The sequence below is a fragment of the Mus caroli genome, unplaced genomic scaffold, assembly GCF_978045245.1.
Source record: "Mus caroli unplaced genomic scaffold, Mus_caroli_1 scaffold_7, whole genome shotgun sequence".
Classification (NCBI taxonomy): domain Eukaryota; kingdom Metazoa; phylum Chordata; class Mammalia; order Rodentia; family Muridae; genus Mus; species Mus caroli.
In genome coordinates, this window is record NW_028227262.1 from 115499229 (window position 1) to 115520185 (window position 20957).

Consider the following 20957-nt stretch of genomic DNA (forward strand, 5'->3'; position numbering starts at 1 on the left):
TGATTGGCTAAGTTCACGCATCTATGCCACCTGTCACTTCTCTGAGGAAATAAGAGGCAATACATCTTGAATGGGGCTGTGATCTAAATCTTGTCACTTACTTTTACGGGTCTTACCCCACAGTGACAATCAGCTTACCACTTGACATTTCTACAGCATTTCTCTTGTGCCCAGCAGTATGTTAGCCCGATATTGTAGCCCCAACTTCAGACATTCAACATACACACATACACACCACACATACTCACAGTTGAATGAAAAATACTTACTTCCAATTCCATATGTATGCAGCTTGCTAATCCATCTCTTGCAATACCTTCTATCGTGTCCCTATTTAATCCATAATTGTGATTGCCATAATTAAATGTTAAAATAAATTTCCCCTGGAATTAGAAAAAATACAAAAGTTTGCACATAACAGTTGCTGTAATGTAATGACTAAATGACTTAATGTCTTACTCTCATGTAAGTCTATAGAACTGAAAAGTTGTTAGGAAGTGCAGAAGAGCAACAGGGACATGGGGCAGTGGAACAGCTAAGCTCTGGCGGGTTCTTCAGGAGTCTACCTATGACAAGGTTTACTGAGACAGGCTACTGACAGGATGTGTGAGAGGGTTATGGGTGGAAGCTTCTGATAGATCAGACCATGGTGCTTGCTTACCTATTTCCTGACAAATTCCTACCACAAACCTTCTTCATGGAGGGAGTAAAACTAATGGCTCGCCCTCTCCCTTGTAGCTATGCCAGCATCCCAGGCCTCCAGACAAGGACCCCAATCCTCAATTCCTTGCATTTAAAGATAAGCCATGAGCAATGGGTAACCCTGAAGGCTGTTTAGATATCCTAAAAAGCTTGGCAAGAAGAAAAATAAGCCCAGCCTGGTTTTCCTTGTAAAGATGGCTTTTTATTGAAAGTACCCTAAATGTTAGTCAACAAAATTGTTGCCTGCACTATAGTCATTTAAATAGAAATACCACCCTCTCTGTATATCCTGGAGGCCCATTTCCTGTGTCAGCTGTATTCCTTACAAAAAGAAAAGAAAATGTAGGTTAAAAAACCACACCCTTCAAATGGTAACTTTTTCTTTGATGATATATTTATTAATCCATTAGGCCTACCCTAAACTTCGAAGCTGATAACAGTAGAAGTAATAAAAAACCTCGTTGACCTTGGTAAAATGCCTTCTGAAATGCATGACTTTAAAATAAATAATGTTCAGGGGTGCACCCAACCCCATCAAATGGTGGAAGCATCATTAAAAATAGCGAGCAGTTGGGGAGTCTAATGCTGCCATCATTAACAGCAGCAGCAGCCCCAGAGTCTCTTGCTACCCTCCTGGCTCCAGATGTTCTGCAGATATGTATAGATGACAGACTGGCTATCTGCCAGAGGAGAGAGTTTTGGCAGGAGACACAGAGTGCCTTTTGAGGTTGGGTGGGTTTCAGGGGACGATGTGTACTGGGGTTGGTGAGGAAAATCATTACAATCAAAGTTAAAAACCCACCAACGCATGTCCTTCATTTTTTATTCTTTCAACCTCATGATTTCCTTGTTCTTTGAAAAAAAAAAGTTGTGATTCTTTTCCATATGTATGTATGTATGCATTTAAATATGTACATCTATGAATGTAGCTATGGCTCACCTTTCATGCTTCGGTGTGTTTACCATGTGTGATGGTTAATTAAGTTCATGGGTCAACTTGGAGAGTGACTGGGGGTGAGGTTAACATTGAAACTGGTGAACTTGGAACAAGCAGACTGGTCTGGAGTGTGGGTGGGCTGCATCCAATCCCTTTAAGACTTGTATGGAACAGAAAGGTGAGCCTTGGACCTCACCTGTACTGCGGCATCTCCTAAGTCTCCAGCTTGCCCACCCACACAGAAGGTTCCGGCTTGCCAATCTCCACACGTGTGTGATACTCTAATAAGCCAATCTCTCTCTACATATATGTATATGTATAAATATGTGTCTTTGTGTGTGTGTGCACGCACATGTGTGACTAGATATGCATATAAATGTGTGTGTGTGTGTGTATAAAAGAGAGATTATACAAATACACACACACACACCCTATTTACTGCGTCTGTTTCTCTGGAAAGCTAATACTCTATCATGTGCTCTGTCTCCAAAATGTACACATATCTGAATTATTTTTCAGATAGATATTTGTTTACTTCTCCTGTGTATCTCATAAACATTTTCTGGAAACAGGCATGGTTGGAAGAGACCTTGCATCGTACATATAACATAAAAGAGACCCCACTCAACTGACTTGTTAAGCCTTGAGATGATGCAACTCCCCAGCTCTGGCCAGGCACACAGTGCATGTGGATTTCCTAGTAAGTAGCAATGGTCACACAATAGAAGCCTCCAGTGGTTGCATTTCCACCAGAGAAGGGGCGCCTTGACTAAGTGCAGCGCGTGTAGAAAGGGCTGATGTACTTCTGTGGACTGTGGACTGTGAACTGTGGACTGTGGGCTGTGGGCTGTGAACTGTGGGCTAAGGAATGAGGAATGATTTGCTGGTTATAGGAAAGTGTTGGTTGAAAAGACACATGACCATGGGAGAGCGTGGGGGTCCATATGCTTTCTCTGTCACAGTGGCTAGGTAGGCTTGCTCACAGTAGGCATCTGGGGGTGGACAGGCCACAGTGTCTGTTGAGAGAGTCAGGCTGTGTGGGCAGGTGGTGCGTGGAGGGGTGTTCTACGTGCACAAGGCTGACAGTGTGGGCATGGTTGGGGGGCTGACAGCGTATCATGGATTTATGACTCTCTTGGTTTAGCTCTCTCTACGAAACAGTGTCACACGCTAAAGAAAAGGAGATCAGGGTGAAACTCTGATGAGAATTACATTGGAGTAACATGTGTTGGCAGAGACAGGAAAAATGAGTGCTTCTCAAATACATGGGGATTTCTGTGGGGCATTAAACCGTAAAGCTAAATATAGCCTAGCAGTGCATCGATGTCCTAGACTGGGGACTGAAACAGACTAACTTGATTATAGACCTGATAAGCTATGGACATCGGGGAGCAGGTGGTGCGGGTGGAGAACAGAATAAACCAAACTCCCAGAGAGGGTGTCCCACTCTCACAGCAGAATTTAACTCCCATGGTGGGATCGAAGGAGATTTCATCCTAGGATTCTGAGGAAAAAAAAATGCTTCTTAGTACAGTGAAGACACGCCTCAAATCTCCTTTAAAGGCTGGTAGAAATACGAACTTCTAGAAGACTCTTAATAACTCAAGCAGACCTGTCAAACTACAGCCCCAAGAGAAGAGGCTTATGATGTCCAAGACATTCTTTTGACAAGGTTATGGGGAAAGCTGATGGGTGAATGGGACTTGCTCACGTGCTTTCTCTGTGAGTACACAATGAGCCCTAAGAACACATACCACAGTAGTCAGCTGGGCAAAACCAAGCTAATGTAATTGCATGGCCCAAGCTTAGTTAGCCATGACTGTGCACAATGGAGGTTTATGGCAGGCCCATTGTTTGGGGGTGAAGACAGAGAAAGAAGGGAAGGAGAAAAGAGAAAGAAGAGATACAGTACTCCTGGCTGAATGCTGACTGCTCACGGCACAAAGGAAGGACTGGTCCTTCACTGGTCCTCGGTGCTGCATTCGATGACAGGAAGGATTGTGGTGTAGGCAAAACTACGAGGTGTGGTGTAAGAGAAGCGCGAGAGATATGGTGATTGGAGATGCTCTTTCTGGGTAACAAAGTTGGGAGTGAGTATGCACTGCGTTAGCGTGTACTCACAACTGGGAAAACACATCCAAGTTGTGAGGAGTCCCTTCCAGGTGAAGGCAGAGAAGAAACAAGTGTTTAAGAAAATGTATTTGAAGCCAAAGGACTGTGTACCGCCTTCAGCAATGAGCACATCTCACACAGAACCAGATTTAGCAAGTGCAAAACATTTCATCTTTATCTTTACCATTTCAGAAACCACTGTTTCCTTAGACTCCTGGTAAAGAGCATCTATTTCTTACCTGATAAAAACGAACCAAAACCAAGACAAACAACAAAACAAAAACAGAAAAGCAGGGACCTGCCTTACCATGCTCAGCATTTCGTCAAAAACTTCTTGGGAAATGAAATGATAATCAACTCGATCCCCTTCACCAAAGTAAGGCGGTCTTGTGGTGTGACAGGCCCTGAAGTCATAGAAACAGAGAGCTCATGTGACAGGCCCCAAAGTCAGAAACAGAGAGCTCAGTCTATTTTCATGAACTTGAAAGTCACAATGGAAATGCTTTCATTGTGAAGAATGTTTTACAAATGAAATCGACCCCACCAATCATAAATCATAAAGTAATGCAATTGTGAAAACAGTGTGCCTTAGAAGTGTTAGACTATAGTTAATCACTATAATCTATGAGGATTATACAAATTTGGGTTCATCGATATCCAATTTTTACTTACATTATTTATTGCTTTCTGAATCGCCCCCCTTGCCACCACATAATGACAGTTGAAGAAGTATAGCATCGATTGCTTTCACATTCTCTCTGATCTATGAGCATTTTCTGTAGGCTCCTCTCCCCTCTCTCCACACACATGGCTGCTTCTTTGTCAGGACTGTGCTTAAGCGTCACCTTCCGAATGCTTCTCCTAACCTCCTCTGGTACAGTATACAGGTCTTTATGCTCCCACAATCGCAGCCTGCACCATCTGCATTCCCAACTGCTTGTGCAGGGCCCATCTCTTCCTCCACTTGAGGGCAGAGACACCTCATTCTTCCTGGATTGTGATTTTAGACTAGAATTATGCACAAGCCTCTGTGGGAACACACAGTTCTAGTGTTGAATGAATTCTTAACTACAGAAACCTTAGCTATCTACTGTCTTGAGACAGCATTGGCAACCACACATGTGCACGTGCGCAGGCACACACACACACAGACACACAGACAGATGCACACATACACACAGAGACAGACACACACACACACACAGAGACAGACACACAAAGAGACAGACACACATAGAGACAGACACACAGAGACAGACAGACAGACAGACAGACAGACAGACAGACAGACAGATACACACACACACACCCTTACTCTGAAATCTCCTTTGATAACTTTCCTGTCGTCCCAGCACACTATCTAGCTGGAAGACCTTTGCCCTCTAGTTTGTCCTTGCATTCCCAACACCTGGCACATTGTAGGCATTCACTATAATTACTGTAACATCAAGAGAAAATGAAAGGTGTGAGGTGCACAGCTGCGAAGCTCACCATTATAAAGGTGACTACAAAGGTGACCTGTCCAAGGTCACCCTGCAGGCTGGTGATGGCCCCAGAACCAGAACACAGAGTTCGCAACTCCCCAAGACTCTAGATCTCCTAGCCTTCTGCCTTCGAAGTAGTAAGTTCTGGGAATAAGACTGAAGTTTAGAGTATCTAACAGCTCTGAAATAGGAGAGGAGAATCAGTAGATGCTTGACATGCTGATTCATTTACAAAAGAGAAAGAAGAGACCACAGAGCAGGTATGGTTTCTTATTTTGCACAGCATTTAAAAGCAGAGTTAAACAGTCATACCAGGATGGCTCCAGTCAACTTCTGTGACAACACATTAATTAGGAAATACAAAACTGAGCCTCAAAAGCCTCCATGTTACAAGTCAGAACCAGAGATGGTTAAAATTCATATGGCTGCTCTCTTTCTATTATGATCAAGAATTAAACATACCAGGAAAATTTCAGGTCTCAATGTTACATTTACATGGTAGATGCCAAAAGAGAACATGTTAAAAACACAGTGACATTTGTTTTGTTGTTGGAATGCACTGGCATTTCTCTCTGTGCCTGGGCAGAGACCTGGGCCTCTCTCTCTATTGCTGTCCCTGACAGTCGGGAAGGATAAGTCTGTGGCCTGGCATCCCAGGCTGTGCACCCTCAGCAAAGTCTTTACAAGCTATGTTGAATTTACATTTCCCAACAAAGGGACTGAGTGGCAGGGAGCTGTGAAGGGTTTCTAAACAGAGACTACACAAAGAAGCAATTTCAAGCAAGTGGGCAGGTAAACAAAGGAATGGCTTCAGTGATGTGGAGACCAGGATGACAGAGGCTGAGGGACCTTCTATTAAGAAAGACCTGCGATGACCTGTGGGCTTTTCCATCTGTCATCCCGATTTTTACATACAGACACCTGCACTGTGTGTGTGTGTGTGTGTGCTGCCTGAATATGAACACCCTGAAAAGGAAAGACATCCCGATGTTTCACCAAGCTCACTTAGGAGCAGCAGCACCAACTTTAACCTAAGTGGATTTCTTTGGGCCACCCCGTCAGCATCTGTCCCCTCCTCCAAACATGTATTTCTATGACTTTATTATTTGCTAATTAGTTTACTAGTAATATCCTGGTTAAGTCATGGCTTCAGATGGGAGCCACACTCCCTGGTGGTTGCACTTTGCCACCAAAGGACTAGGCTGGAGACTAAGCACGGGCTGCATCTCCAGTTATAAAGGACGGAGGGGAACTTTGGCATTTTAGAGAGGGCTGTCATTGAAACAGCTAACAAGCCATGCCCATAGAAAGGACACTGTGGGAAGGAAGGACATCTGGATGGCTGTCCCTAATAACATTCTAAAGTAGCTAGGATAAGGCTAGGTAGGAAGAAAAGCTATCTAAGAAGAAAGAGTGAGCCACTGGTTGGGGAAGTAGACCGTCTCAGTGAGACTCGAAGCACAGATTTAAAACCTTGGTTCTGGAGACTTGAGTGCCTCAGGAAACAGTGACAGGACAGCAAGCCCCGTGCTAATTCAGGGAGCTTGGCTGTGAACGCATGACTCAGTACATGGTGATATGCTAGATTGTGATTTCTCTCAACATGTAGACACGAAAGCCCAGGCATTCCCACGCCTCTGAGTAGGCTAACGATGTGGTCTGCACACCCAGGGCAAATACACATCAGGAGATCAGCGGACACAGCGAAGGGATCATGAGCACAAGGGATTCCATGAAGCCACTACTGTGCTCACCTTCTGGTGAGTATACCCTACCTGGCTCGGGCCAGCATCACCTGCCTACTTTATCGAAACTGGTCTTCTTGTCTCCAATTTTCTTTTTCTTTTTTCTTTTTTTATTAAATATTTTCTTCATTTACATTTCAAATGCTATCCTGAAAGTCCCCTATACCCTCCCCCAACCCTGTTCCCCAACCCACCCACTCCTGCTTCTTGGCCCTGGCATTCCCCTGTACTGGGACATATAATCTTCACAAGACCAAGGACCTCTCCTCCCATTGATGGCCGATTAGGCCATCCTCTGCTATATATGCAACTAGAGACATGAGCTCTGGGGGTACTGGTTAGTTCATATTGTTGTTCCACCTATAGGGTTGCAGACCCCTTCAGCTCCTTGGCTACTTTCTCTAGCTCCTCCAATGGGGGCCCTGTGTTCCATCCAATACATGACTGTCAGCATTCACCTCTTTGTTTGCCAGGCCCCAGCATAGCCTCATGAGAGACAGCTATATCAGGGTCCTTTCAGCAAAATCTTGCTGGCATATGCAACATCCTGCTCCTGCTGAGACACTTGTAGTCATCTGCCTAGCCTTGCCTTTTGTCTGCATGCCTTCCCACTTTCAAGCTTAGCCTTCAGACTTGTTCTATGGTGTGTCCTCTCTCTTAGCAAAGTGTGTCTGTGCCTAAATAGGAGAGTGTTTCCATCAGGCCCTACAGCCCACTATGCTGTCGTGGGCTCTTACAGAACTCAGCCAAGTCTCTTGTTAGACAATATTTCCTACGTAAATCCCATCCAACACTTACTGTTTTATGAAGCCAGAAGGATGGGGCCCATATTTCCTCGTTTCAGTTTTATCATCGGTGCATGGACCGTTACGTATTACTGAATAAGTCAAGCAGACATGCTACAAGGCTATTACATTTGTAGAAAGGGACACATCAGAGAAAAATGACCTTAAGCTATCTCATGCAGCTAAACAGCATGTGGTCTTTTTACTTTAATGCTAAAAATAAAAGCACATTTAATAGTCAATATCACAGAAAACTAAGGAAGATAGAGATAATTATAAAACAGAGATGCAGGGAAGAACAGTTTTTCTTTCAGGATGCTTCAGATCACATGACTGGCCTTAAGACTGGACGATGGTCTTGGTGGGGCCTTCTTCATCCAACACATTTCTAGGTCATGGCTTGTATGGTAATAGCAGTACCTTTATATCTCTAGGCCACCAGTAACTAATACTGGTAAAGAAATGGCATCTGGCCTAGTTCTAAACCAAGAACAAACAGTAAAACCAAAGCCTAATACCACGGAAGAAAACCCCTGCCCTCCACTGTTGGTTATACAACAGAATCATGCTCTTTCTTCATGTATCTGTACATGCAAGTTGGCATGTGAGAATTTCCCTGATTGTCTTGATCATGGTGCATGTAATTTTAAGAAGAAAACCACCAAAGTAAAGAAAATAAATAAGAGAGAAGAAGAGACGAGTAAATAGCCGGGGAAATGTTGCAATAAGATTGTATTTGTGCCTGCTTTCATTTAATTAAAAATCTACAATCTACGTTGGATAAGAAACATTAAAAAGAAACTGTAAGTGAAAGTAATGGCTTGTCTCTGAAGATGTGCTTTGGTTCAGCTTCAGTTTTAATCACAAAGTAGCTTTGTAGAATGGCAGGCCTATCTTGGCTTTCTCAAGGGATGAAATCATTAGCTACCTAGTGCCCTTCTTTGTGACCCAAGGACATGGACTTTGACCCAGACCTTGGTGGTATTCTTAGAATGATCTGCCATGGGACGAGCCTGGCTCTCTACCTCCATGAAGATGCTGAGACCAGTAGGTGGACCAATTTCTGACTCTCCGAGGTGGGGGATGGGGGGGTGTTGGAGCAGTTGGTAGTACTGTGAGCAAAGTCAGCGGCAGCTCCAGCAGAACAGCCATGAAGCTCTTTCTGAGGGCTTTGCCACCTCACACCTGCACAAATGCTGCACAGTCCATGAGTTAAGGCGGCAGCTCGTTACCAGGTTATACACTGCACAAAGGAAATGACCTCAGGCGTCTGTTTCTCACTGTATCATCAGGGACCAGATCATGGGAGCAACTCAGTAAAGATTCACTGCATGAATGTATGTATGTATATATGTATGTATGTATGTATGTATGGATGGATGGATGAATCTATCCATCTGTCCATTTCTCCACAGAGCCATCGGGAAAGCCATCAATACTTCCAGTTGCTGTCATTTCAGCTAAATTTGCATACATAGCCATTAACCTAGCTGTCCATTTATTCAATTAGTTATTCACTTAATAAATATTTATTATATGTATATTAAGTACCTGGTCATATGTTAGACAGTTAGAACTCACTGGTAAACAAGGTTGAGGTGGCCACTCATCTACCTGGGCTTAGACACTAAGGAAAAAGACACTAAGTAAACCAATAGAGTCAGGATGGGTAAGCATTTGAATAAGGGACACATGGGATTGGGTGGAAATGAGTAATTGAGCCAGATAAGAACATCAGAGCAGACTGCATTAGAAATCTTGAGGGTAAATCAATAAACATTTCCAAAAACATATCAGACCAAACATGCTCTGGCAAGAGCAGTAATAAATAAAAAGGACCAGGCCACCAACTATTGCCAGATGCTGCCACAGACGTGACAGGGACAAGAGAAAGCCCTGGTTCCCTAGGTGGCTTTGGTTTGCTAAAAGGTTCCAAATGTATACCCTGGCACAATGGTCAGTGTGTACCCTTGACCTCTAGTTTGACCTTTCATTCACTGTGCTCAGCTTATCTTTGGAAGCAGGCTGGGTGTCCCCACTGAACATAATGGCCGCTAGCTAAGCTTTTAAGGCAAGTGCTAACTTTTAGCTTATTTTTGTAACGTTGTGGTATTTCTATTCTATAGCATTTATGTCTAGAAATGTCCAAATGTGTGCTGTAATTTTAAGTATCTCAGTAAATGGGCCTTTTAAGGATGGTATTTGCACTGCTTGAGCATGTACAGCTTCAGGAAGGGGCTGTTTCTGTAACGGCATTAGAGACTCACGTTTCTTACTAGCCTACATAGCTTTATAGTAACATCTTCAACTCACTGGCATTCACCATTAATTACAAGGTAAATCCTTTGCCACATATAAAGGCTAAAGAGGAAACAGGTCAGAAGATCACAGTTCAATTCTAAATATGATTTCCAGAAACTTCTAAAACTCTTGTAAGTCTAGTAGGCTGGTTTTTTTTCAGATGTCTCCTTTGGTTTTGTTTTGTTTTGTACCCCCACCACGTCCCCCACCGACCCCCACTCCCACCGACCCCCACCCCATCTTCTCCATTTGCTACAGGAAACCCTGAGCTTGTTGAGCCACCTGAGGGAAGGGACAGGAAGAGACAGGAAACACTTAGGTTGTCCCCTCTCTGCTGCTATGCACCTCTGGGGAGGAGGCAAGGAACTCCAGAGTGGCCAGCCTGTGTTCCAGGCCCAGCTGGGGGAAGGCTGTCCCTGGAAGACAGACCACCACGGAAGTGTGACCCACACTGTGACCTTGCAAGTACTGTATGTCAATTCCCTCCTAACTGAAACACTCCATTCCCAAGGGAAGCTCATTAAGACTCAGGGAGTCCTGACGGGGAGGTGCCTTCCGACTCAGGAAAAAAGTTCCAGAAAGTTCCAGACACAAGATTCATGAGCAGAGCTCCCATCAGCACGCCACCACCCCACCCACCCCTGCTCCCTGAGGCCTCTATTTCCCTGAGATTATATATGTAGTAAGAAATGCTGAGGGCCTGCAAGCGGAACTGTGGAACCGTGGAACCGTGGAACCGTGGAACCAGGATCGGGGAAGGTCCCAGCTTTTGTGAGTCATCTCCTTGCTGAGATGGGTTTTGGTGAGGCAACTGCCTTTGAGTTGTATAAGTAACCCCAATAAACTTACTGGTTCAATAAGTTGGTCTCTGGTGGAATTACCATTTTGGTCTGTCATAGATTCTCTACCTGGAAGGAGTGGACATTGGTCACCTCTCCCCAGAGAACAGTGGCGCACAACAGCAGGTCCATAGGATACCGCCTTCAAACCCCATTATGCTCAATCAGGAAGACCAGTACTTTCAGATCTTGGAGAATGATTTGAGTTGGCACTGCATTAGCTTAAGCATCTGAAGAACTCAAATAAAGCCCAGGGTAGATTACAGTAGAGTAAGTGGCAAAGAAGCTAACAGACCTTGTGTGGGAAAGGTATGCAAAGCAATGGGTGTGCCCTGCTTGCTTACTTGTTTGGCTGGTGGCTGGTCACCAACATATTTACTACTTATCTCATCGAAGACAAATCTTTTGTCTCGTTTGGCTAATTGCTAAGTTCTTCTGTAAATGGAATAAACTTCAATAAACATCTTTACTACATCAGTGAGGACAGCAGGAGAAGAAAGATTCCATAAGACCACGAAATCATCCCAATCCAACTGTAGAGATAAATGACCTTCAAGGGTACACGGTAGTTGGGACTTGTGAGAACTTGTCATCTACCTAACTTTCACTTTCTTTACTACTCCTAGTTTTTAAATATAACTTACAGAAATTGCTGCATCTATGTAAGAATTTGCTCAAAACAGAGAGATTTTGCAACATCTGAGAACTTGGTGGAAGGAAACGTTGATGTTCCCAACAAGGTGGACTATTCTCCCAGACTTACATGCCAACAGGCAAACTTACCCATATCTGAAGTAAGTACTAAACTGTCTGCAGAGGCGGTGGGCGAGCTCTCGTTTCCCGCAAGCTGCAGGCCCAGTTAGTATGAGCATGGGATAAGGGGCATCCAGACTCGGCAGGGTGCTGCAATGAGATCCAGCAGAGATGCCCTGTGTTAGCCATCTGCACGAGCTAAAGTTTCTGCATCACAGTCATAACTAATGAGCACTTGCTGAATGCTCATAATATACCCAAAATAATCTACCCGCAATAACATTTAGGGCTGGAGAGACAGACCAGTGGGTCATGTCATTTGCCGCTCTCTCGAGAAGACCCAGGCTTGGTTTCTAACAGCCATATCCAGCAGCTCACAGCCAACTATAACTCCAGTTCCACAAGAATCTGATGTCCTCTTCTGGCCTCCACAGGCACCTACGCACACTTGGTGCACACATATGTGCACTTGGGCACACACAGAGATATACAACATGAAATATAACCTTTGGGGGAAAAATAACACTCAAGGGATAGATACTAATGTAAAAATACAAATTTACCTCAATTTACCTTACCAAGCTTTTCTAGAGGAAAAACATGGAAGGACACATTAGGTCCTGATTGCTAATCGGTTCCTCCTGGAACTCATCAAGGAGCAAAGTGGGTGAATTCTGGGGGCAGTGTTTAGACTCCATGTCTGCTGCCCCGGAACACAGGCATGCCAAGCAGGCTTCAGAGTGAAGGATGTCACATGTGAGCAGTCACTGCACGCCAGGCCCTCCTCTCTGTGCTCTACACAGCCCTCATGGAATGACCACAAGAGCTAAGGAGGCTGTTTCTATCATTCCTCGTTTAACACCAGCTGGGGTAAAGAAAGGCAGGCTGACTTGCTCAAAGGAAAGGAAGGGCTGGAACATGACTCTAGACTGGAAAACTGAAGAAAGAATACAATTCTTCCAGGCCTAGTGGCACACTCCTTTAATCCAGCACAGATTCTGAGACAGAGAAAGGAAGATCTCTGTGCACTGAAGGCTAACTTGGTCTACATAGCAAAGTCCAGGCCAGTCAGAGTTGCATAAAGAGACCCCATGTTTAAAAAGAAAAATGATTTTTTTTTTTTTGAGATAGGGTTTCTCTGTATAGCCCTGGCTGTGCTGGAACTCACTCTGTAGACCAGGCTGGCCTCGAACTCAGAAATCCACCTGCCTCTGCCTCCCGAGTGCTGGGATTAAAGGTGTGCACCACCATGCCCGGCTATGAGCAGGGTTTCTAATCTCTATGGATATGGATAAAAATGGGGAAATCTTGGAGACAAATGCCCGTGGAAAACACACCTAACAGAAGTGTCTCTGGTACTGGAGCCTGTGCAGGACAAGGAAGCAGCCGGTGCCATCTAATGGATCTGAGGTCAGGAAAACCTCCAAACAGCCCTAAGTACTCACTGGAAACAACAGGCTCAAACTGACATGTGCAAACACCTGCTCATGGATATTCACAGTGTCATTATCCCAAACTGGAGTCAGCCCAAATAACCTTTCACATGTGAGTGGTTAAATTAATGCCCACAAACCTATGCCCTGGAATGCTACTTAGCAATGAAAAACGAATTCAACCACATGGACGAAATTCCAGGAAGGAATCCTGCATAGGGCGAGAGGGTGCCAGTTTGGGAAGGTTACTCTGTATGATCCACACACATCTTCTTGAAGTGACAATAAATACAATACAGTGAGAGTCGATCCCTAGATGGCAGAGATGAGAGATGAGGACAGGAGGGGAGGAAGTTCCAGCTATCTAAAGGCACCCAGGGGACACTTGTGACACTGCTAAGTCTTGAGAGTGGTGCTCAGGTGACTGACCTAATGAACCTGCATAGAACCAAGATGGAGCTGAACACACAGGAGCGCCTGAGGGGCTGCAGAAGCCTGAGGTCTCAGAGGCCCCCCTGTCAGTCTCCTAGTTTGGGCACCTGGCTAACACCTGTACAGGGAACCACCATTGCGGAATATGGGGGAAAGGCACAGAGTTCCCACAATTGCATGGGTATTACTGACTCCCTCAAAGTACATTTTCAAGAAAAAAAAAAAAAAGACAGTGACAAATATAGAAAATAGGCAAATGAACAAAACAACAACAAATCAACCACACAAAAACAATGTTAGACAAGTCAAAAAATAAATACAAATGAAAGCATACACTATATCCAAAGTAGCCCCCAAACAAAGCCAAAGCCTCTTTAAAAAAGGCCTAGTGCCAGAACATGCCAGGGACAAAGCATGCACAAGATGATTCTGGGAAGTTGGCCATACTACGGAGCAAGGAGCTGCCAGTGACTACCAGGCTGTTCACAGTTTGTCTTTATCTTAATCAGGCATCCTCACCCCAGTGACATCAGGTGAGGGGACACTGATTCTCTAACAATGCAGCATACAATTGACAGGGCCAGGTGCCAGCAGCGGCTGGTACCCTACTCCAGCTGCAGGGCCTGCTCTGTCCTGGCACAGTAGGAAAGGCAATGGTTGGGCTACACGGCAGCCATTGATGCAGAACTGTGAACGGTGCCCTATACTTCGCCATCCTGACCTGCATGGCCTCTGCCCTTGTTTGTCTGGCAGTCAGACATGACCATGAAATATAAGCTTCCCAAACACTGCTGTCTTATGTTCTTACATAAATACAACCTTAAACATCAAATAGCCACGTTACAAATCAGAGAGGAGACCTTCTTCCAAGTCCAATGCACTTTCCTGATGTACACAAAGGAAGAATAAGTCATCTCACCCAGAGGGCTCTCATAAACATGCAAACCTGTCAGTGTCGACATGATTACATTATATGTAATATCCATGTCCTGGATTGTGAAATAAAACATTCTACTCTCTGTGGGAAGCCGACCGTGAGGCACAGAAGCGAACACCACATGAAGAAGAAAAGTGCTTATATCCAAGAGTTTTACAAGTATTTTTAAAATGCCTCTGGGTATTGATAGAACGTCTATGTTATACTTATGGCATAAATGGCCATCTGCTCTGGCAGACTGTTCAAAAAGAAATGGAGAAACCGTGGTAAATCTGTCTTTGGATCTGGAGGTGAGAGACGGGAATCATGTGCACAGCCAGGCAAGGTGGCTCCTCCCTGCTGGGCTGACGGTGGCTCTGGAAGGGACCAGTCTGAGGTGAGCTGGGCTTCCTTCTAGGGACTCCCTAGAAGTCTGAATTCACAGGATGCTCTCTGGCAGGGGTATATAACATCTGCTCACCGTTAAGGAAGGGTTTACAATTGATGGTGTGATGGTTAGCTATGATGCTCAGCCTGTTTGGATTGAGAAAGCAAGCCTAGAATATCAGTGAAGCACACCTTTGGGTGCATCTTTGAGGATTTGTCCAGAGAAGATTAACTGAGGGAAATATGACCCATGCGCAACGTGAACGTGTATGGTACTGTATTAGTGACTTCTGAGGCTGTGATAAAATATCATGGCCAAAAGCAGCTAATAGAAGAATTTACAAGTTTGGAGCTGTGACGAAAGGATGGAGCATCTAAAGACTGCCATATCCAGGGATCCATCCCATAATCAGCTTCCAAATGCTGACACCATTGCATACACTAGCAAGATTTTGCTGAAAGGACCCAGATATAGCTGTCTCTTGTGAGACTATGCCGGGGCCTAGCAAACACAGAAGTGGATGCTCACAGTCAGCTATTGGATGGATCACAGGGCCCCCAATGGGGGAGCTAGAGAAAGTACCCAAGGAGCTAAAGGGATCTGCAACCCTATAGGTGGAACAATATTATGAACTAACCAGTACCCCGGAGCTCTTGACTCTAGCTGCATATGTATCAAAAGATGGCCTAGTCGGCCATCGCTGGAAAGAGAGGCCCATTGGACTTGCAAACTTTATATGCCCCAGTACAGGGGAACCCCAGGGCCAAAAAAGTGGGAGTGGGTGGGTAGGGGAGTGGGGGGGGTGTATTGGGGACTGTTTGGATAGCATTGGAAATGTAAATGAGGAAAATTCGTAATAAAAAAATTAAAAAAAGAAGAATTTACTTTAGTTTCAAGTTCTTCATCAAATACAAGAAAGGTAACAAATGTGTTTATAAATGATGAGAGGCTCTGCCAGTGCCTGACAATACAGAAGTGGATGCTCATAGCCATCCATTGGACTGAGCACAGGGTCCCCAATGGAGGAGCTATAAAGGACCTAAGGAGCTGAAGGGGTCTGCAGCCCCATAGGAGGAACAACAATATGAACTAACCAGTACCTCCAGAGCTTCCAGGGACTAAACCACCAACCAAAAAGTGCACAAGGAGGGACTCAAGGCTCCAACCACGTATGTAGCAGAGGATGGCTTTGTGGGACATCAATGAGAAGAGAAGCCCTTGGTCTTGTGAAGGCTCAATGCCCCCGTGTAGGGGAATGCCAGGACAGGGGAGCAGGAGTGGGTGGGTTAGTGAGCAGGGGGAGCGGGGATGGGATGGGGGGGGGTTCAGAGGGGAAATGAGGAAAGGGGATAACATTTGAAATATAAATAAAGAAAATATATAATAATAATAATTAATTCTGTTAATGAGATAAAGGCCTATGTTTCTATTCTATGGCAGAAAAATTAACACTTTTATTTTAGAATTCAAATTCACTGACATTTGGCTCAGGCTAGCTAGACACAAGGTGCCCATGATAGAGAAAAGAATCAGATCACCATTAGGTCACCAAAGGGAGAATGAACAGCACATTCAAGTACACGATAACAGGCCATGATTGATCACTTGGTCCCTTACCTCTGAGAGGACAATAAAGGGCTTTGGAAAAAAAATTGTGCTGGAGAGATGGCTCAGCGGTTAAGAGCACTGGCTGCTCTACCAGAGGTCCTGAGTTGATTCCCAGCAACCACAAGGTGGCTCACAACCATCTGTAATGGAATCCAATGTCCATTCTGGTGTGTCTAAAGACAGCTACAGTGTACTCATATAAATAAAAATAAATAAATCTTTAAAAATGGGCTGGAGAGATGGCTCAGCAGTTAAAAGCACTGACTACTCTTCCAGAGGTACTGAGTTCAAGTCCCAGCAACCACATAGTGGCTCACAACCATCTGTAATGGGATCTGATGCCCTCTTCTGGTATGCATGAAGACAGCTACAGTGTACTCATAAAATAAATAAACAATTTTTTTTAAAAGAATTGTATTATTTAATGTGCTCTGCCTGCATGTCATCTGGGTACTATGTGTGCACCTGGTGTTCATGGAGAACAGAAGAGAGAATGTCAGATTGCCTGGGACTGGAGTTGCAGTTATGAACTGACATGTAGGTGCTGGGATTGAACCCAGGTCCCATGGAAGAACACCCAGTGCTCTAAAATGCTGAGCTATCTCTCCAGCCCTGAGAAAGCAGCTGCCATGGGGACCAAGTGAGTCACAGAAGAGAGGATTAGAGAAAATGACAATACTGTCTTTTACTTACCTGCTCTCCCCCCCACCACCTCCCAACCCCCCAGTTCTATCTGTGCGGCCCTAATAAATACCTGTCCCAGATCCTCTGTGGCTGCGACATGCTGTTGACAACATGGGTCATGTGATCTTGGACAGCAACCACCTCAGGGGGAGGGTCATACTTATTCACTGCAAAAACCTTTTCCAGAATTAGAAAAGTAAAGAGAGACATGTTTGTTTCTCAAAAGAACAAGGATTGACTGCCCTTAGTGTAATTCCTAGATACACAATCAAACTGACAAGGTAAGTCACGTGGTCCCCAGCCTTGCACGCAGTCTCTTTGGTCAACTCTAACTTTCCTAAAATCCCAATAACGAAAGTTACTGTAAAAAGTTAAGGAGTCCCTTTTATCCTTTTTCTTTATATTCTTTGGTTTGGGATGAGCTAAAGAAAAAAGTCAAAACAAAATTTCTGAAGTGCTGGATTAATTTTAATATAATAAACAATCCAACTTGTAGTTCAAGAAGAAGGAAAACCAAGTTGCTGTGTAAGATTCTGGGTAGTTGACACCAGAGAGCCATTTCCTGATGTCCCCTTGTCCAGAACTGTTCCCACCCCTTCACATTCTCCCAGACTTGCACCCCCTTACCTTGGCTTTCTCTAGCCATGGATACAGGCCCTTTCCTTGGTGTAGAGGCCTCTCTGTCTTTACTACCCTCCTAAATACATTATCCCTTTACTTAATAGTGACCTTCATTCTGATTCTATTTACAAAATGTTAAAAGAGGCATGTACCCATGGCCCAGGGCGTGGAGACAAGGATGAGGAAGCATTGGGGACTATTTCTAGACTGGGCTGCAGAAACATTTATGGGATGGAATATGTGCCCACTGATATACATTCCTTTATTCCCGTCTCAAATTGGATCTGGTTTAGGAAACCCCTCCTAGGTATTGATTCCTGCCACAGCTGTGGGAGGGAGGGAAGGAGGGACTCAGGTGCTGGCCAGCATGCCATGGCTCATTCCTCTGGAGCTATGTGGATCTGATGGGTCCTCAGAAAGAGCAGCATTAAGGAAATCGCAATATTAGAAAAGTGATTTAAGCACCGTAGTGTGGCGCAATGTATTTCACTGTTAATTTCCAATCTGACATAGGTAGAATCTCAGACTCTGTGGTTATGTAGGGAAGCTATACATATTGCAAACCAGCCATGAGCAGCAGGAGGGGTACCTGGACTCCTCGATGCCAGACTTCCCGTTGTACCCATGGAACACCTGTAATTGCTCAGCTTAACAGAGGGTTCAGCTGGCAAATCCTAGGACAAGGAAGTTGATTCTAAATGAAGAATTAATTTGCATACTGCTCTGCTTCTCACTGATTGGTTACATGTCCTGCTGTAAGCACGTGACACTTTTGAATGTATCAACCAGAAAACACGTGAGGCAACATGGTTACCTACCTTTTCTTCTACCTTAATCTTCTGCTGGTCTAACTCTGTCAGTCGCAGCAGCATATATATCACGAAGGACCAGTACTCGGGCTTGATCTGTTTAAAACAAGAGGACTATTGAAGGGCCTTCCTCTTTCCCAGGTCAGCAAGTGCCAATCTTCTATTCTCGGGGGCCTCTCTCAACACTTGCTACCATGACCCTGCCTTCCAGACCCCAACACAGGGCTCAGCATTCTCACGTCCGTCAGGCCCCCTTCAATTAACAACCAAGCTACAGAATGTGTCCTGTAATTTATAAAGCTCTTCAAATGTGCGGATCTCACTAATCTCTGTGAGATACGCGGGGAAGGCAGGATTATCCTCTGGTGTCGAGGCTGAGCCCACAGACACAGGCAGCTCATCTAAGACGCCAAACCCTTCTCTACTAAAGCCAAGGAGTTTCATTACTGAAAATAATGACATTTGACGATTTCTTATGATTTCATTATGGGTTGATTATTTATTGTGTTCTTTTGTATTAGTTGGGATCACTCTGAACTTGTCTTACAGTAATAAAATGTCAATTGCTTAGGAACAGGTTCCTCCTTATTCCCTGACTGCTCTTAGGATGGCCTGACTTTAAAGCGGTAACTGAGGGGTTTATTTTGAATAAGATGCTTCTCTCCCTGAATAGCAAGCCTTGGGTGTAAGATGCCTTTCACAGACGGGAATGCATGAGAAGTAAATGTGTAACAGCATCTTCGATTAGGGTCCCAACACAGAGACACAGGACTAGATCACTCCGTGTTGTATGTGTGAGTGGACCGCCACACTGCACCCCAGAAACCTGTATGATTATTAAACACCAGTTGGAGCATTTTAAAGCTTCTCTTGCATACATCAAAGCGTGTTGTGAGAGTGTTTGTTTATAAATGAATTCATCTGCTTTCCCTGTTATAAAATAGGAACCACATTCTGTCTGGACCTCTGGGCTCTTTATTCTCCGATATAAAAGAATGCTGCTTTACAATTTTAATTACAATTCTCTGTTGTAATGTTTAGCTCCACCCACCATCTGTCTTAAAGGACCATGAACTAAGTGACTTTCAAATGTGGGCTTTAGGGGAACTGGGGCAGTTGACAGTTTATTGGCCATGAGAGACAATCTCACTTTTCCAAAACAAGTTGTTTGAAGTGGTAGCTGTCGTAATTGTTTTCGGAGGGGTGGGAAGTTGGGGGCTGTATTCACCTTCCTGATGCTCCCAATCAATGCTGAATCAAAATTCCAAGACTTGGCCCCTGTTCCTCTCCCCTCCCCTACCCCTGAGGGAAACAAACTCTCACCTGAATTGGATTCCTTAGCAGATTGAGAACTCGAAGGATAGGAAGATTTTCAATGTATTCTATTTCACTCAGCTCCTTAATCTATTTGATCAAAATAAATAAATAAATAAATAAATCCACTGTCAACAGCCAGTGAGCAGAAGACAATAGGCAACACAATATAAAAAGAGCCAATAAAATCAGCTCCTTTAAATGTAATTTATTTTAAACATGTCCTGTTGAATATCCAGCTTTTCAATGAGAATACCACAAGGCCATTGCAGAACACAGGAAAGCGCACATTAACTTCGGTAAGATAGTGTGTAAAGGAAGAGAAACAGCCAGACCCCCCTGTCCTAGCCCTCCAGGCTCTGGCTTCACTCCTCAGGGCCTCTCCTCCCCTGCTGTGTCTGTGGCTGGTTAGGCCTTCTGACAGCTAGGAGACATGCAACTCTATGCTCTCCCCATAAGAACTACTTTACAGTGGAAACTGTATGATTTGTTTGTTTGTTTGTTTGTTTGTTTGGAGGTCCCTATGCAACCCTAGCTGGCCTAGCTGGCCTTGAATTCACAAAGATACTCCTGGCTCTGCATCCCAAGTGCTGTAACTAAAGGTGTGTCCCATTGCCCGGGTTGTATGTTAAGAACTTCCAGGTTGAAAAAAAATGGAAATGATTCTACAGATGGACGTGTGCCTTGGTTTTGCCAGGGGGACAGCCTGGGTTACAGTGGTCCTGCACCCTCAACCATACTAAAGACACAAATAGGCTTACTTAAATTTTCTACAATAAACAATTACAATCTAATTTCAGATACAGAGAGTGAGTTTTGTGATAAATTAGTGTTTCTCACAGCATTCTGCATGCCTCATAAAAGTATTTTACCAATGGGTTCACAGATAATTTCTGAGTTGTCCAAATTCAAGTGACATCAAAATGCAAATTATCCCAAAACTAAGTCAGGGGTGGACACACACATGCCACTTTCAAAGGATGACATTTCCAATAACGTAATCAGAAAGGCAAACTCCAAAATTCCAGTGTCCCCCATCCCTAAATCAATCTAGCTAGAGTAGTGGCAAGCTGTCACACACATTTTGATGTATT

General features: G+C 44.3%; 1 protein-coding gene across 2 annotated transcripts in view; it reads right to left on the bottom strand.

Annotated features, from left to right (window-relative positions):
* Lrguk (leucine rich repeats and guanylate kinase domain containing) overlaps window positions 1-20957 on the bottom strand; it is a 104352-nt gene that overhangs the window by 44352 nt on the left and 39043 nt on the right. For both annotated transcript variants that reach the window (XM_021165014.2, XM_085840750.1), the window contains exons 8-13: window positions 19873-19953; window positions 18559-18645; window positions 17190-17296; window positions 11689-11808; window positions 4059-4155; window positions 270-383 (exon numbers count right to left, since the gene is read on the bottom strand). In XM_021165014.2, coding sequence (XP_021020673.1) covers window positions 270-383; window positions 4059-4155; window positions 11689-11808; window positions 17190-17296; window positions 18559-18645; window positions 19873-19953 — 606 coding nt within the window. The remainder of the gene's footprint in view (window positions 1-269; window positions 384-4058; window positions 4156-11688; window positions 11809-17189; window positions 17297-18558; window positions 18646-19872; window positions 19954-20957) is intronic.